General features: G+C 40.5%; 1 protein-coding gene across 5 annotated transcripts in view; it reads right to left on the minus strand.

Moving 5' to 3' along the window:
• Nucleotides 1-19,188, minus strand: part of SAMD12 (sterile alpha motif domain containing 12) — a 169,377-nt gene that overhangs the window by 58,181 nt on the left and 92,008 nt on the right. For 2 of the 5 annotated variants that reach the window (XM_071738251.1, XM_071738248.1), the window contains one exon: nt 3,915-4,216. The exons of 2 other annotated variants lie outside the window; for them this stretch is intronic. In XM_071738251.1, the coding sequence (XP_071594352.1) occupies nt 4,134-4,216 (83 nt within the window). In that variant the 3' untranslated portion in view covers nt 3,915-4,133. Of the gene's footprint in view, nt 1-3,871; nt 4,217-19,188 lie in introns of those variants that run through there. One more of the 5 variants, XM_071738249.1, reaches the window with a different exon arrangement.

Raw genomic sequence — 19,188 nt, forward strand, 5'->3', positions numbered from 1 at the left:
CTTACACCCAATTTGAAAGTAATAATAATAATAATAATAATAATAATAATTCCTACACCTACCAGAAAACCAACTTTCCTTCCCTACCAATTTTGACCTTTTCTGTATGGGAGACATCGATTTTTTTATTTTACCGCCTGTGTTTCTAATGGAGCTTGAAATTAACATGGCTTTTGTTTACCTCCTAATTTGTGCATCACCATCATCAGTGCTGTCAGCACAGCTCTGGGAATAGGGCTTGTTTACTGCTTCTGCATAACCAGCAGAAGGAGCATAGGAGCAGAAAATAGGTTTGGTTTAGAGTTTTTCCTTTATTTATTTTTTTTTATGCCCAAGTTCTTTTGTAGGTTACATATTAATGACTTGAGTGATATTGTGACCCACTTTATCAATTTTTTTAAATGAAAAACAGAAAGACTTGAGCTAGCTTCAGGGATATGTTGAATTCCTCTGGCACATAAATCATAAGAAGTTGGTATTACTGTTGTGTCAGTCCAAAGCATCTGTCAGCCTCTCGCACAGCTGGAGTTTCAGTGAGACCCAGCACTCCCTGTCTAACATGGAACACCAGCTAGAGAAGTCTCACAGCAACCCATTCTCTGAGTAGCTGCTTTGGCACTATGTCCCAGTCTCTGGATTTAAGACAGACTCCAGTATCAGAGTTCCTGAAAGGAACAATGTCATCTTCTCTTCTCAGACATGAATTGAATATTCAGAATCAGTAGACAGGCACATGTTCTTGCAGATCAGAAGCCGTATTATCTCTGTAAGAATAAGCTTATTTCCCTTGGTCACCACCAAAGTGCATGGGCAGGGGTTGGTAACATACAAACTGATTTGAGTAGGTTACCATTCCATTACCATGTCCTTCAGCAACTGCAAGGTTACTACGTGATATGTCCATCCAATCAGTGCTCGAATAGATCGTTGCATGATTCTGATACACTGTTAAACCATTTGTATTGCCAACTACAAATAACTATTTTCTAGATATGACTACAGATTCTATGCACTGATTTTGTTTCACTGTAAAGGAATGGACACCGTGATCAGTGAAACCCTGTGCATCTGTTTTTTATTAGTACTCAACCTAGCCTTTTTTTCCTAAGAAACTTTGTGATCCAAGGTGAGAGAGAACAATTCCATTCCCAAACATGCCTCCATTTACTTTTATATGAACACTGGCACAATCTGCACATGTAAGAAAATTATTTGGTTCATGAAAATAATAATAAAAAAATTTAATTCTAAACAAAAATTATTTTGTTTCTTTAAACCAAATACACCTCTTCACATATTATACTCAAAAGACCATAGAAGTCTGATGATCTTTCTCAGCATCAGCTCAATAACCTGAGTTTCTTGTTCCTGTCAGAAACCTACCCCTCTTCTCCAAATTCTCTATAACTTCTCAATACGCTTCCCAGTTTCCTCCTGCTTGAAATATACCACACCATACCATACCATACTCTCAGAATATACCACACTCTCAGAATTTAATGCTAAAGTGATTTACTGTCTTTGATGATGTGCAACATATCTAACCACTAAGTATTCCCTGATAAAAATCCTGGTTCATTCCTTGTGAGGGATCAAGAACTATGTTTTAAAAACACTGATGTGGCACGTTGAAAATCATACCTTACCTGCTCTGTAAACTCTGCTTCAATGTCAAAATAAAACCTTTTGGTTACCTCAGACATACAGTGTATTCCTGTTGTTTCCTTTCCCATATTATCTCCACTCCACATATGACAATATTGTTGATCTCTCCTTGTATCTTCATGCCTAAAGCCTTTTTCCCCTACAGAAGGTCACTAGGTTTCAGAGGGTTGTTTTTTGTTTTTGTTTTTTTTTCATGCAGCTACCAAAATTAGTCTTGGCACTGCCCTGTTAGCACCCCAGAGACTAAACAACTCAGCTTCCTCTGGAGACAGGAACTCAGAAAGGTCATATTCAATCAGACTGTGCATATGCACTCTGTATCCCCTAGGCTGCCTATGAGCTAAGGATAAATCATCATCAAGAAGCAGGAGTATGAAAACTAATCTGATTTTTAACACATCTTCTGGAAATAAAAAGCCCAGAACACCATAACAACACAAAGCCTGAAGACTTACTCAGACTTCAGCTGAAAAATCCTGTAAGGTAAGAGCAAAAATGAAATCCCAAACAATGCCATTCCAGGCCTCCTAAATTCACTCAAAGAAGAAGTATGACATTCAAGGAAGAAGAGAGGTTGACTGACCTTAGAAAGAGAACTACTTGGCCTTTTGAGGAAAGTGGAAGCCCTGGTGGCTTGTTTGTGATGGGGAAACATGGCCATTAGTGGGCATTTTAGAAAAGCATATTCACTTCATAAACCATCCAATCTGATTTTAATCATCTGTTTACTTCTGGCCTCAACTACATGGAAGTAAATGACAACAGAGACCACTAAGAGTCTCCTGAGCAATGCAGACTCAGTGGATTTTCTCAAAAATAGTTTAAATCAAAGATACTTGGATTGAACCACAAACACTGTAGATCAATTTGGGACCTTGCAGAGTCTCAGAGGAGAAATCTGCCTGTAGAAGATTGGGAAAGGATTCTACTCTTGCTCAGCAATCATATAGTGGGAACCATTAACAGTAAACATTTGTGACCTCTTTGCAATGAAATAGAAGGGCATCTCCTATTCTAACAACTTTGTGGTTAACACAGATGCCTGGAGTGATGGGATGTGGTGCTTTTCATTGGAATTGCTGTAGCATTATACATCTGGTTAACCAGCTCATTTGGGCCATTTCCAAGGGCTGCATGTTGGTCTAAATGGATCATGGTCTGACTGGGAAAACCAATGTCACATGCACTTTATACCTGAAATTCAAAAGCAGACGTCTAAGCAGACACCTGACCTGAGAGGATTCCAAAGAAGGTTAGATGTACACTGGAAGGACTTCCACAAGTGTTTAGTAAAGGTTTACAAAACTAAGTATGTTTGCAACAGTTGCAACTGAGTGTTCAGTAGGGATGAAAAGCAAAGGGTCTTAAAAGACATAATCTTAAAATGATGAAAATTATTTCACTTTATATTCTTATCCACCACTATCAGAATAATCGGCTTATAAATAGATACATGTATTTGTCTATTTTCATGTCAATTTTTGTCAAAGACTGATGTACCAGAATGTCAATGTTATATAATTATATATTCTGTAAAATAAAGAGGATGGCATACTGGTTGGGAACAGCACGTTTCACACTTCATTACTTCAGCTGCAACTCAACCAATGTTAAGTTCCAAATTTTCTATTTCCAGTAGTCAGGTTTCTTTGATTGCTTTGTGTTTTGTTTGTTTTGATTGTTGTTTTCGTGGATTTTTTGTTTGTTTCGTTTGGTTTTGGGGTTTTTATGTGTTTGTTTTGGTGGGTTTTTTTGCTGTGTTTTGTTTTGGATTTTTAAACATATTTAAACATATTTCTGTTCCACAGCTTTATCTAGAAGTTATACTGTCCTCAGTGAAAGACATCTAGATGGTAGTGGTGGAAATCTGGTGGTTTCCTGTAGAAATGAACACAGAGAACAGTGGAAGTGAACAGCAGGCTTGGGAAACACATCTGGGTATCACAGTGAGAATTGGAGAAAGGACAGAACTGTCACCAGTGGCCCAAAGTTCAAACCACCATGGAAATGTTACAGCCAAGCCAACTGCTCTATTTTAAAGCACAGCATGTGTCCCAAATTCATCAAGGCCAGACAAAATATCACCATTATGAGACTGCTATCAGGTTGTGAAATTCTTAGGTCAATTTTTAATTACAGAAGATCATTCAAACTGATTTGCAGAAATATATACAAAGGATATGCTTGGTGAATTAAAAGAGTCTCAAAATGCTATTAACAACTATTTGCTACTTCGACACCTCTGGAAGTGTAATTGGTACTGGCCCTTTAAACACAAAATAGCTACCAAGGAATGTGTGTTTTAATAGGGCTATAAAAAGATTAAGCTAAGATGCCACTAAAATCTGTCTTTACCTCTCAGCACATTTCAGTGCTGATTTGGAGACAGTTTTGATCCCAGTAGTGAGAACAGGAGAGAATAACTTTGATTTATTTTGATTTGTACCGCAGAAGGAAGTCACAGTGCATTACAGACTTTTCAATTGTCTCCCAAAATCCAGATTTGCTGAGTGCAAATTGTTAATGTTGTCAGGGTGGAGGAGGTATTCAACTGCAAACATAAAAGAAAGTTTAAAGAGTTGAGGGTCACCTTAAAAAGATATAAATCTTTGAATTTATTTGAACGGGTTTAAGATTTTATGAATGATGGAACTACCCATCTGTAAGACACCATCTCTAACCACATCACCAATGTGAGTGGTGTAGGTTGCAATGCTTATTTAGCAGCTTAAAGCTGCACATGTGGATTTTCCGGGTGATGGTGGGAGTGCCCTCCTCTCCCACTGATCACAATTGTGCAGCTTCCTATTAAATGTCACAGCAGAAGCAACCTCACTGATCCCCCATCCAGATCACACTCAGCTCAACTCAGAGCCCTTGGCTTCAGTTTGGCTTCTAACTAGCAAGCAGATTGTGTGTCACAAAATCTGCTGCTCTCAGAGTCACGTGCAATGTGCACGGACAGCATCAGCAAGCAGACCACAAGTTCCTTCTCTATGAAGCACTATTTTTTTTACTTTATGGTTTAACTCATTCTGAATCGGGACCCCTTACTGAAGCTGAAGGTTACACTATGATAACAACAACAAACAGATTCCCCAGGGAGGCAGTGATACAAAATTTCTCAATGCTTCTGATGTTCTAGAGGACATGAACTCTTTTCAATATAACAAACAAAAAGCTGCCACCACTGCAATGCCACAGCAGCTGCTATTTAAATACATTCTATCACCTCCTTGCACAAGCGCTCTGAAATACCACCACTCACTTCTAACTATAACATATGTGCCCTCAAGGCAGACAGGGGTTAAGTTGCTGGTCTGGTATCACCCAGGAAGGCCAGAGCAGAAATATATAAAAAAACCCCAAAACCTGAATGGCAGTCCTACACTGTAACCCCAAGTACATCCTTCCATAAAGGTACCTTACTTCAAAACGCTCATTTTCCTTTCCAACTTGGCAGTTTGGCTTCTTTTAAAGACCTTTCATTATAGCTTAAATTATGTCCAATTTATTTTTCCATGGCTGGCTTTTTCCTGACTAGGGCTCGACCGTTTTTACTCTCTCCAGAAACAGTAAAATCTCTTTTGTTGTTAGCAAGCAGGAAAGGAGAATTTATTTAGAATGTCTCTCTATTCCTCCACTGAGAAAACAAAACAGATGTGCTGTCCTCAGGGAGAAGGATCCTATCACACTGCAGGTGTGAGCAAAGGCTGCTTTGCATGTGGAGAAGAAAAGAGCAGCATTAAGGGACCTTGCTGGAAAAGCAGCACCAATGGCAAAGGCATTTGGTTTCTGAGCAAGCAGAAGTTCATCCACCTGAAGAAAAGAAGGGGTACAAGGAAAGCACGAGGGAAAATAACACCCTGCTTTGCATTGGCAGGAGGAGTAAGTGCTGCTGCCAACTTTCCCAATATTAACTTAGCATTTCCCTTAAAGCAACAGCTTCACAAGCCAGGGAATGGCATGAAAATGTCTGCTTTGGTTTTTATAAAAGGTTTAATGCTTCAGCCTGAAACCAAGAATAGCCTAAAGACCCAAATTCCTAAAACATCCAGGGCAAAATGTGTGTTCTTTTTAAACCTCATTGTTTCTGAAGGGGGATCAGCACTAGATTTTTTAATTCTTTGGGTAGACATCCTTAGGTAACTTTCACAACCTAAGATTTCCTAAGCCCTTCATTGAAACCTCAAAAGATATTTTTTTAAAAATCCCTAACGTAATAAGAAGCAATTACTTAAACATAATTTCATCTTTTGAAACACAAGGAAGTGTTTGTGTTTACATCACTAAATCTTAGACAATTCAGAGTTACCATAAACTGATTTGCAGAAAAACACAGCCCATTGCACATGGCAGTAATTATACTGAAACTGGCAGAGTTAGTTGCAAGCACTGGTTTGACACTGGCCTCTCTTAGGATGACACAGTCATGTTCAGGCTGTATCACACAGGAAAAGAAACATCAGAGCAGCTTTCTCCATCTCCATGAAGACTGGTTACTAATGAAAAGAAAATGGTTTCCTTTGGAGTTTCATGGCGTTTTATTTTTTGTCCTCTCACAGATCAAAGAGTATCTTTTCCTGGATGAACTAAGTCATGTTTGCATAAATGTCAGCTTTTAAGGACAGCCTTGCACTACAGGAAGCCAGTTTTATCTACAGAGCTTGATTTTAAAAAGGAGACATCAAATGAGCTGGTCCCAATGCTGCTTCCAAGATCAATTTATAGAAGAGACAGATCTTTATAGGCATTATTTGCACTCAACGAAAGCCCAGATGCATCCCTAGAATCCCTAAACTTCTGTGACCCTTTCCTGACATAATTTGCTTTTATGTGCAAATAATGCTAAAGTAAACCAAACCCTGCTCACTTGGGAATGAAAGAACTATGGTATTCAGATATGATTAATCTGTTTAATTTTGATGGATGTATTTTTTACAAGTCCTCAGTGAGCAAGACTGGTTGTTAACACAGGGAGCTAGGAGTGCTGGAGGACAGGCAAGACTGCTGTAATAATCTCATTTATAAATAAGCAGGGGGCAAATGCTACTTAAAATTGCTGAGAATTGTTACCATGCTGTACCATGAAATATCATAGCTGTATAAATCTGTGGTATCACTAGTGGGTACCAAAGGAAACTACTGAAGTGCAGCAGCAGAGGTGCAGGAGGAAACAAAGCCCCAGGTACAGCAGTAGGCCTCTTCAGAAACACCCAAACCTATATTCCCAAGAACTGTGTGCTTTGGAGCTGACACCATGGGATGGTACTCCACTAGATCATATACTAATGCACAACAGAGCAAAGGCTTCTGTTCCTTGGGTTAATTATGGCAGAGCTGCACAGGAACATCTCTGGCCAGGACAATGTCACACCCGCATGAAGTTTTTTCTGCAAGTAACAGTGCTGGAGTACAGCAAACAACCCCCTCTTCCTCCAAAGACTGAAAAAAATAAAAATAAAAATATCTTTAAGTTGATTTTGGCTGAGAAGTGAGGCCAGCCTGAGCCTGGAAGTGAAAATGTTGCCTGGATTAACTACTAGCAATATTCTAAGAATCCGATTCAGTTTTTTATAGCAATACTATTCCAAAGCAATGGAAAGTTAAACATCTGACAATTTTCTTTTTCTGGCACCACAATCTAGCTATGAGAAGTCACTGTGATGCAGTGCCACCTTTCTGACCCAGAAGCAAAGGGTCAAAGGTACAGTCTATGCAGTGCCCATCTTTCTGCTCTGCAGTGTCCAGGTGGGCAGTGGTTCAGTCTCAGGAAAGCAGGTGACTTCATCAGATCCTATAGAGCTCTGCTTGGTAATAACAGAAGGATCTCAAGTCCACCACTGTCTTTACACTGTACCTTTTTACTCTTTGCAGTGGAATGAAAGATGTTCTGCTATATTTATGAACCTTTAGAAACACTGAGGAACCAGGACAGGTTTGTCTCCATTACCCAAATGCACTGTATATTTTCTGCTCTTGAGAAGAAAAAAGACTAACAAGTTTGGTCCATCAAATAATAAATAATACGTGTTCACAGGTTTGATTCACAACAGCCCAATGGTGCATGGTACCAAGGTAGCAAGTTGCCTGCTGTAAATGCAATGCATTCTCCAAGTATAGGAAAGCAAAGGGATACAGCTGCAGAAGGGTGATGTGAAATTAAAGAGGGAATGAAACGTGTGATCTTATTTAATCACACCTGGTGCTTCAATTTTTCAATAACAGCACCCTGCTAGATTCTGTCAAATCGGTTCTACAAAGAAAAAATTATGGATGGAAAATGAATTAACTCTTTCAATCCTTCTGTTAATACATTATACCAAACAGAAACATCTTTAGCTGTGGCTGTTAAGAATCCTTTTTTCTCAGATGAAAGGTGCTCAGCACCTGGCTAAATGGAGCTCAGTGGATGACAGTGCTTCTGTGCCAGCATGTGAGACGTGTCCTCTACACTGACAGAAGCACAAGTTTTGAGTGTGTATATAACCTATTATTATACACAAGAAATCTTTCTGGTCAGAATCAACTTAAAGGACTGAAATGCCACAATGGGATCAGTTGCTTGTATTTGCTTCCTTAGGTGGGTGGCATGTATGCACAGTGAGACAGACAGAGGAAGCAGGACAGCCAGGGAGAGCAGAAGGCAGCAGGGCAGAAAGCAGCTCCTCCCTCGCCTTGGACACACTGCTCAGCACAGATTTCCTGTAAAAAGAGAATTTGTCCCAGCAATTACCTGTTTTCTGGTTTCTTTTGGGCTTTCCTTTTTTAGAGGTTTGTTTTTTTTGTTTCTGTTTCGGTCTGGTTTTTTAAGTCTTATTTTGCAGTTTGTGTTTATATGAAACATCAAACACAATTTGATTCTGCAGGCATTGCATGATTGCTGCATCCCATTGGCTAGTCAGACAGTGCTTCTCAAACAGCATGCCCTATGTACTAATAAATCACCTGTGGTAATAGACAGCAAGGTGCTCTATCCAATATAAAAAATGGTAATCGTGGTCAAATGTTCCATTCTTCAGGGAAAAGGAAAAGAAAATAAACCTTCTACATGATTTCACTCAGCAGCAGAAAATAAAAAGCCAAGGTATAATTAGCTTAACATAACCATCTTTATATTAAATTCATAGAGAAGTAAATCAAACATGAAAAATAACTAGCAGGCTCCTGTTCAGGCTCCTCAATGAATTAATGTCACCAGTACAGCACCAGATAAACTAAGAGATAAAAGTCTGCTGTCTGGATGAGCTGTGTGTTTGGAGAGTAGTTAATTTTCAGAGGGGAGAGATTTCTTTATGCAAGTGTTACCCATTTAAGAAATTGGCATTTATTTGGACATTACTGTCTCAGGAGATGTCTAGATTTTGCAGTATGGATTCAGACAATTTACTGAAAAGCTAAGGTGTTAAAGCAAATACGTCAGAATGGTTTTAAGGACATCTTAGTCTCTTCATTGTCTCTTCATCACACTCAAGGAGATTATCACACCAAGGAGCAAACACTGACTTTTTTCTTAAATAACTAAAAAGGCATTGTAAAAGACAAATTAAAGATGCTAACACTGCAGCTCAAGGGATTAATTTAAACCAGGGTTATTTAAAAAGCTGAATATAATCACAGTTCAAATTAACAAACAGGAACCCTTGGTTTAAATCAGTTTTATTCTTGTTTTGCATTTTAAATTTGTGTTTTCCTCTAGAGGACAGAACCATAGAGAGTGTTGAAGTAGACTTCAAAAAGATTATCTAGTCTGCCCTTCTACTTGAGGTGTACAGAAATACAAAACTATTCCCTCAGGTAACTCTTACCTATTTCTCACACCTACAGCCTTCCTCTACGCTCACTACCCCAGATACTCCACTCCAGTGTGTTTATGCTGAGTTTCTAATACCCAAAACTAAACCTCCTCAGGTGCAAGCTGAATTAATTACTTTGCATCTTACTTGTGGGTTCAGAGAGGGTAAAACACCACTACAATTTTACATTATAAATCCTTTAATATACCTTGAAGATTTGGTCTTGGATTCCAACTTTCTCCTTGCATCCTGGACCAAAGCCTTTCAGTATTTTCTCATTGGTCTTTTCTAAATGTCTGCTCACTTCTACAGCTCTCTTCCTGGCTTTCTCCCATTTGTCTATATTGTTTCATGGTATGAAGCCAGCTCTGGACATTATCCCAACAGAGATCCCAGAGAAAACAGTTCAGGGTGTCCCATGGCTTATATGCAAGACTCCCAGTTGCAGTGAATCTGGTTTCATCCCTTTTGTTCTCTCTCAGCTGTACCAAGGTGCTAACTCATGCTCAGCTTGTGATATCCCCACAACACACCCTCTCTCACAGTACTGTCACTTACTCAGATATCCCTCATCTGCATTCCCTTCCTTGTTTTCCCTTCCTCACTGCAGGCCTTCTTACTGAATCTGAATTCCCATCTTATTCATTTCAACCATTTCTGCATTTTATCAAGATTACTTTGGACTCTAAACCTGCCCTCCACAATACCCTAAACCTATTGCAGCTCATAGTCCCTTGCACACTGTACTCTCCAGTCCATCATCCAAGACACTAATGAAAACCAAGAGCAGCACTAATGAAAACCATGACCTGGGGCAGAATCCAACTGCACTGCACTTCAGGCTCCCTCCCTATCCGCCGAGCAAACAATAACTGTCCTTGAACACAGCACTTCAACCCTTTCACCTGCCTCACAGCAATTTTACCTAGATGATTTTTTCCATATTTACTTGCAGAGAGGCTACATGCCTTTCCACAACACTGTCAAAAGCCATAGAAAAGACAAGACATACCGATGACTTCTAACTGCTACACCTCTTATTCCACTAAAAAAGTAAATCAGAGAGGTTTGACGTGTGGTTTTTTTTTTTCCCCTAATAAGTCCACAGTGGCTGTTTTCCCATCAGCTTATTATGCTATAGCTGTTTACAAATTAATTAATCATTTTCTGCAGCATTTCACCATGTATTAAAGTTAAGCTGACAGGTTTCCTCATTTTAAATGCTTAAGTTTGGCCTTCCTTATCCCTCTGAAATTCTTAAAGATAAAAGCTGAAGTGCAGGGATCATCTCATGTGATTCCCAGGCACCCCGGGGTCAATTTCATTATACCACAATCACTTAACTGTGTCCAACTTCCCTCTATACACTTCACCTCTCTTCTCCATTCTATCTTGTGTTCTTTTCCCTCTATTTCTTAGAACCACAAATTGGGTTGAGCTGAAAGGGACCTTTAAAGCTCACCTAGTCCAACCTCCCAGCCTTGGACAGGGACATCTTCAACTAGATCAGGTAGCTCACAGCCCCATACAACCTCATCTTAAATGAATGTTTCCAGGGATGAGAGTTCCACCACCTCTCTGGACAACCTGTTCCAGCGTTTCACCACCCTCATTACAAAAAAAAACCCAAAAGCCAAAAAAACATCTTTTAGTTTAAAACCGTTCCCACTTGTTCTGCCATAAGAGGTCCATTTAAGGTAACTATTCAAAGCTCCTCATCATCGTTCACCTGTTTGGGAAAACTGAATCCAACAAGGTTTCCTTCATCTTTCCTTTATTTCTCTGAATTTTAATACCTCTTGCAGTTTCAGCTCATTAAACTAGGTGTTTGTGCTATATTTTGAGTTTTTGCATTAGCAATGCACTTTCCTGTTCCCACTCCTTGTAGCATTCTTGACTTTTCAGTAATTGCAGAAGCCTAAATGAGTTCTGATATTTTGTGTCTCCTTCCTTCAGTGAGACAGTCTGCTGCCATTTCCATTGTATTCTGTGTACCAAAAACCTATAAATTCCCTTGAACTTCTTTTCCATCCCTTCCCGGCCATTACCTATTTATTCCAAAGTTCAAAGAAACCAGGTCTTTTAAAGTCCTTTGATATTATTCAGCTGCTTTTACTCATTCCTTCCTCTCTATTGGATCTGAAATGTTTTTGTGAAAAAAATTCACAAGCACTTCCTTCTGATGACTCAGAATAAGGTAAATTCCTTCATTAATTTCCTTTATCCTCAGAAAAAAAACCCAAACCTCTTTAGATTTTAACTTTTATTAACAGTTTAGACAAGACTGACTTAACCAAAGGTAGGCATCTATTCAATCTGTCAATCCAGAGAAGTGATCAGGATCTCCCAGCGTGAGATTCAACAACACCTACAGTAAATCACATAAAACATTTCTAATGGGTCCTATTTTTCCTGAAGTAACCCTAAAAGGGAAGCTCTGGCAATCAGCTCACACACTGGCATCTATCAGTCACAGAATCATGCAGGGCAGAGAGCACCTCTGCTGGTTTCCAGCTCAATCTCCTGCTCAGTGCAAGATCAGTGTTAGAACAGGTTGCCCTGCACCATATCCAGTCAAGTTTGATACAACTACAGGAATGGAGATCCATAACTTTGTCTGGGCCCATTCCACTGTTTAACCACCCTTTTCCACTCCCTTAAACTTTGTTAGATTTCTCTGTGTCACAACTTGTGCCTGTTACCTCTAGTTCTGGCACCATGCACATCTGAGAAGAATCTGGTTCTGCCTTCTCTGAGCCCTCCCAACAAGCAGCTGCATGCAGCAGAAAGACCTCCCCAGACCTGGTGTACAGCCTGAATTAACCCAATTCTACCTCTTTTCCCTACATGTGCTCCAGCCCTGACCATCTTGGTGGCTTGTCCATTAATTTGCTCCAATCTGTCAATGTCTGACTTATCATGAGCACAAAACTGCACAGACTTTTCAAGATGTCATCTCATTGGTGCCAAATAGAGGGAATGATCAGTTTCTGTGACTTGCTGGGCTACAGAGCTGCTTGTGCAGCACAGAGTGTTGTTGTCCTCTTTACAGCAAGGGTACCCTGCTTGTTCATACTGAAACTGTCATTTACCAAGACCTCAAAGTATTGAGGCAAGGTATTGAGGTCAGGTAGCACCAGTCAGGGCCCAGCCTGTACTGGTGCAGGGGGTTATTCCATCCCAGATACAGGACTCCATACTTGCATTTGCTGAACTTCCTAAGGCTTCAGTCAGATCAGTTCTCCAGATGGTGCTGCCCTCCAGCACATCAAGAGCCCTCCCAAATTTGCCAATATCTCACAAACTTGTTAAGGGTGCACCCTGTCTCATCGTCATGGTCACTTACAAAAGTATTTGGACAGCATTGGTCCCTCTATCCCCATTCAGGATCCCACGAGATTCTCCATTTACCTGTTTTCTATTTATGCAGTCCATAGATCAGCAATTTGGCTACAAGGACATTGTGGGAGTGTCACCATGTCAAAGGCCTTTGTAAAGTCAAGGTATACAACATACATTGCTCCCCTCTTGCCCACACAGTCTGTTGTCTCAATGTAGAAGGCAATCAGGCTGTTTTTCCCTCAGTAAGCCTAGGTTGGCTCCTCCTGGGTACCTCTTTGTCTATCAGTGTGCCTTGATCTCTAAACCAGAAAAGATTACTTGCTCTTCTGAATTCTGCTTTCTCTTAATATTGCTTGGTACTACTTGTCATAAGCTTGTGAATAGTAGAGTTCAAATGTAATACTGAACTTGTCAGCATGTTGACCTGAATCTAAATATAGCACACATCAATAAATACGGCATTTCTTTTTAAAGTTAACACAGGCTACACATATTTATTCCTATTATTAGCATTCTTATATACAATTATTGACTGATTTTAGAAGAAAATGGACTAGAGTATTCCAGTTGGAAGTGACTCGCAACCATCACATAGTACAACTGCCTGACCAATTCAGGACTAAACAAGTTTAATCATGTTATTAAGGGTATTGTCTGAATGCCTCTTAAACACTGACAGTCTTAGGGCATAGACAACCTCTCTAGAAAGCCTGTTCCAGTGTTTGACCACCCTCTTGGTAAAGCAATACCTCCTAATGTCCACTATGAACCTCCCCTGGCAAAGCTTTTAATCATTCCCATATATCCTATCACTGGATACAAGGGACAAGAGACTAGCACATCCCTCTCCACCTCGTGTCTTCAGGAAGCTGAACAAAGCAATTAGGTCATCCCCTCAGGCTCCTTCTCTCCAAAGTAGACAAGTCCAAAGTTGCCAGCCACTCCTCAGAGGACATCCCTTCCAGCCCTTTCACCAGCTTTGTTGCCCTCCTCCATTCAAGGACCTTCAAATCCTTCAGTGGTGGGGCACAGAACTGCACCAGAGTCCTCAAGGTGAGACTGCACCAGTGGTGAATGCAGGAGGATAATAATCTCTTTTGACTGGCTGGTTATCTTGCGTTTGATGCACCTCAGGATGGGGTTTGGCCTCGTGGTTGCCAGGACATGCTGCTGGCTCCTACTGAGCCAACCAGCACTCCCAGATCTCGTTCTGCAGGGTTGCTCTTCAGCCACCCTACTCCTAAGTTATACACATGCCTAGAGTTACTTACTCCTAGGTGCAGAATCCAGCACTTCGGCTTGTTAGATTTTGTTCTATCAAACACATCAATGCACCAGTCTATCTAGAACATTCTGCAAGATATCCTGCCCTAAAAATAGTCAACAGCACCTCCCAGTTTGGTATCATCAGCAAACTTGCTATTGATGCATTCACCTCCTGTATCCAGATCATTTATTAATAAATTGAACAGCACTGGCCCTAGAACTGAACCCTGAGAAACACTGCAGGAGACCACTCATCAGCCAGAGGTAGCCCCATTCACTACAACCCTTTGAGCCCTGCTATTCAGACAGTTCTTCACCCAGCATACCATGAACTCACTCATCCTACAGCTGGACAGTTTGTCAAGAAGGATGGTGTGAGGGATTTCCATTGCTTATGTTCTGATTGGCATGAGCAATGATAGGACCTTTTGACAAGAGTTGACTAGGGCTGTTTTCTTTGGTAATCATGTTAAGTTCTAGTTGTAAAATAGGTCTTAGTGTACAAAAGTGAAATGCAATAAAATGTTGAAGAACAATATTGTCCAAATAAGCTACGTAGTCAAGGCATAAATAAGCTTATGATTGCACTTTTAAGGTATTCAGTGTCATTAAGCAAGGAAGCATTGCCATCACTTGAACTGAATGTCTTAGTTCTGGTTACTGTATTTCTCAAGCTCTCAGAACTGGTACATTGTATTCTCTACTGCATAGATTTTGTTTATAGATTAAAAGTGGAAAACAAGCTTTTCAGCTTTTTTTCTCCCAAGTGGTTTCTTACTTTTGAATGAACTAGTCACTGAATTGAAATAGCTGAGCAAACATGAGAAAGATATTATCTCTGCATCTGCAGGAGTAAAAAAACAGTTTAGCTCTTCAACAACAGGTGTTTAATCAGTGATTTTCACCAATTCTGTTGTCTGACTTCCTTTGTATTTCAGCAGCAAATACTCACTGCTATACATTGAAAAATATGGATTTAAATACTGAATCTGCAAGATCTAACTTTACAATGCTGTCTGAATTTCAAATAACTCCAATGTACTGTCCTTTTAAAAAGTAAACATGCAGCACAGTTTTAATTTAAAATCACATTAAATATTTCATATCCACTTTGCACTGCACAGTTTGCAACTGTTGGAAATACTGCAATATGTTGGCATAATTTTTAGTGGCTTAATTCTTTTTCGAAGGAAGAAAAAACCCATGATGACCTTGTTGTGAAAGAAGATGTAGAAGCACTTGATGCCTAAACCCCCATATAATCCAAGTGTGTGCTGAGAGGAGGAAACAGGAATGGGGTAGATGTGAATAAAATTAGCTTTTGATATTCCAAACTGTTTTGCAATAACTTTGAAGCAAACATGTTTCATGCTTTTGCAATTGTAACCCAGGTTTTTGAATTTCAAGCTATAACATGTACAAAATCTTGCTTCACTACCACCACTATGGTTCAACCTGACCTTTTTGCACTGACGTTTATCCTATCTCAGACGTAACTCTGAAAACCCCCCGAAGATGCCAAACAATGCTTTTGAAGCTCACAATATTGGTTTGCACTAGTAACAAATTCATTTGTCTCTGTCTTCCTTTATTCTTAAATGAAAACACCTTCTCATTTATACACAGGCTAAGTTGGACAATAAAGAGATTAGTTCTAAATGGGAACTAGAAATCATAAAACCCTAATAACTGGGCATGGATGAATTTTATTTTCTGTTTGGCACATCTGTCAACCACCTAAATCTGATGTGCTGATAAAACAAGACAGCTTAAGGCAATAACCATGTCAGATCCATCTGTTCTTCTGGACATCAAGAAGAAAAGGAATTGCTCCCCATGGTATTCTGTACACTTGAGACCATTTTGTAGAGTTTCCCTTTGCTGCTGACAACAATCAAGTCTACCAGCCCAAAGAAGAGGTTTTCCAACCTTGTTACCTGTGTTCCACCTGGGCATGCTGCGAATCCTTAGCTTCCTCCCTTCTCTCCATGGTCTGGGACTTGGTGGATGGGAGAGGGATGCAACTATATTGGAAAGGCTTTGGCAAAGTCAGGAAACCAAGCACAGAAAGCAAGAGTGAAGCCTATCCTGAGTCAACCTAACCCAGGAGCCTGGCTCCAGCAGTGGTTCTCAGAGGCTGCACACTTCCTGCTCTGCATCTCAGACCAGGTTCATGCCCATTATGTTCTTCACTACTTTCTTAGCACTAAAGTATCCCTTCTCATACTATTCCTCTGCTACAGCCAGAAACTCCCACCATGAATATCCCTATCAGGAGAGCAGTGATACCCCTCACAACACAGGTCAGTGGTCTAAGAGACTGCAGGGGATGCTGATCAGACAGCAGCTGCTCCAGTAGTCACCACTCATTTGCTCAGCTGCCCAAAGGATGGTGGCAGCCAATGTTGAGCTACAACGCCAGCAGCTACCAAAAAGAAACCCACTGTGTGGCTCCAAATATGGACCACACCAATTGGAGCAGAACAAGCACAGAAACAGTTGACAGTACTGAGGTGTTCATGACAATCATCTTCCAGAAGTGTTTCAACAAAAATCACATTTGAGCCACCTGCAGCTATGTTCCATGAGCTTGGCAGCAATTCAGGGGGTGTGCTACTTTCCCACAGAAAGGCAGAATCAAAGGTGGGTTTTTTTACAGGATAGATACAACCCACAGATACTGGGCTGGCTACAGATCTTTAACTCAAGTAAAACCCCTTCATTTCTTGCTTTTGACTGGCAGGAGAAGAGGGATGGAGGTCCCCAGTCTAAAGGAACACAGGAGACCCAGGTAACAAGCACAAAGCTCAGCTGCTCTCTGGAGTGAGAAGGCCACAGTTTTTACCATATGAAGGCAGGAAACAAAGCAAAAGGTTCTTTGTTACCATATACTGGTCACATATCCATATTACTCAACCCACCTGAAAAGCAAACATCTGAGAAGACAGAGATTTACTCATGATTTACTCAGCGCTGCTTGATTAGCCTCAGTTTTGAGAGGTCTTTAACCTTTTTTTGACTTCATGCTAAATGTTTAAAAGCTGACATTGAGCTGCTGGTATTAAATCCAGGCTGTAAAAGTTCTAGAGAGAATGGCTTGCTCTAGCTCAAAACCATGCTTACTCTGACTCTGAAGCAAGACAGCCAAACACCTTGTCCCCTGATATGCAGGCCTCCACATCAAGTCACACAAGAGAGTAAGGCATAAATGTTATGAGAGGACTTGGAAAGAGACCATGGGTCTGTAGGGTGCCCTTTCCAGAAACTGCAGCCTGTGCCATGCAGTGCCAGATGGAGCTGGTCTGTAGATCACAGATGCGCATGTGGCACTTGAACGGGCAGGTGAAAATGTGTAAATCTACTTTGCCCTTCAGCTTCTCATGCAGGATGTACATAAACAGCCAGCAAGGGTGTGTGTGTGTGTGTGTGTGTGTGTGTGTGTGTGTGTGTGTGTCACAGAATGGATAAGGGCTCTGGTGAAGCCCTCCTTAAAAAGGAGATGGAGATGAGGGGCAAATCTTAGGAGTCTCACAATACACAGGATAGGACCAAGCTGGGTCAGATCCATACTTACTCATTCTTGCTAAGAACCAGAGGTGAAAGAGTAAGCATATCACTTACTACAGTACAAGAAAATAAGGCATATTATCAGTTACTTAAAAGTTTGGCAAAAACTGTGAAGAAACAAAACAAGCAATCAGAGCTGAGGGTCTGATTACTGAGACCCAGAAATATCCTTTTGGAAAGCTTGCCTTACTTGCTGCAAATCAGTTTAAGCAGCCAATTTGAAGCTATCACACCAGCATGCTGTTATATGTAAGTTAATAAGCACTTGCTATTTAGGGTTTTCGCAATGGCTGTTTAATTTTTAATCATATCCTTAATTTACTGTTTACTTTTCTATCCAATTAGAGTATGTGTGTGTGAGTGTGCATCTGTGTGACTAAAAGAACATAGAAAACTTTGTTTATTCAAAAGTACAATGCCTTAGTTTCTAAATGAGGAGATCCGTGTGTCTCCTGATGGCATTTTTTTCACACAGCCCTCTTATTTTTCAGGAGAGTGTCACATCAGGCTGCTGTGTTATGTTGCATCATTCTGCTGTTAGAAATGGGCACCACTGACCTCTCTCTGCACTGCTGTACTTGTGAGTTTGGAATTGAATGTCATTAAAATACCTAGTGCTAAAAACTGGGCTGTTTTACTGTCACTTTCCTGAACCAAAATCCCAGTATCCCTTTTCTTTTGTAGACCAGACATTAGGTGACAGCCTGGGACACCTTCATCCTCCTCATCCCCATTTCAAACTTTCATTAGATTTGTAGTCATAAAAACTGGATGCACTGAGGGGATGGAAGATGGATCATTTATTTTTAAGCACACAAATTTTCATGTTGCTCAACAATAAAGTTCTCAATTACAGAAAGAGAGTAAATAAAGCAAAGAAGGACAGAGCATCAAGAAGAGCTGGGTGATGATGGCAGGATAGAGAGTGTCCAAAAGTCTCGGAGTCCAAGAGATGAGATAATAACAAATAAAATAATATTACATTCCTGCTACTACCTGACATGCTGGTTGGTGTAACACCAGTGATTAAAAAAAAATCAAGAAAGGAAAGTCAGAAATTTACTCAGCAGAGGAGTAATGTGGTTGATATGGATCCTGGAAGAGCTCTCGGGAGGAGATCTGACACCCAGCACAACTCCTGTGCCTGCACCCTCCACATTCAGACTGGCTCCGCTCACTGCAAATTAGGACAGGTGGTAACAGGACTGCACACACCTCAGTCAGAGACTGCTCTCACTCCCAGCAGGCAAAGGCTAAAGAGAAAGGGCCTTATGTTTCCCCACATGTGGCATCTGCTTCAAGGTGAGACGATGGCAGGTACCTGAGGAGCTCCACAGGAGAGGTTTTGAAAGGCAACGCCTGGGTGAGGCTTGCTGCTTCCTCTTGCCATGTTCATGGCACTCATCTGGACACCCACATCCCAATGCATCTGTATTCCCTGTATCTTTGACAGTTATGTTGAAAAACCCAGACTGGCATCCACTATATTTTGCTCTCAGGGAAAAAAAAAAAAAAAAAAAAAAGAATTTGCATCCCTCTGCAAATATAACAT

The sequence above is a fragment of the Heliangelus exortis genome, chromosome 2 (assembly GCF_036169615.1).
Source record: "Heliangelus exortis chromosome 2, bHelExo1.hap1, whole genome shotgun sequence".
In the NCBI taxonomy this organism is placed as follows: domain Eukaryota; kingdom Metazoa; phylum Chordata; class Aves; order Apodiformes; family Trochilidae; genus Heliangelus; species Heliangelus exortis.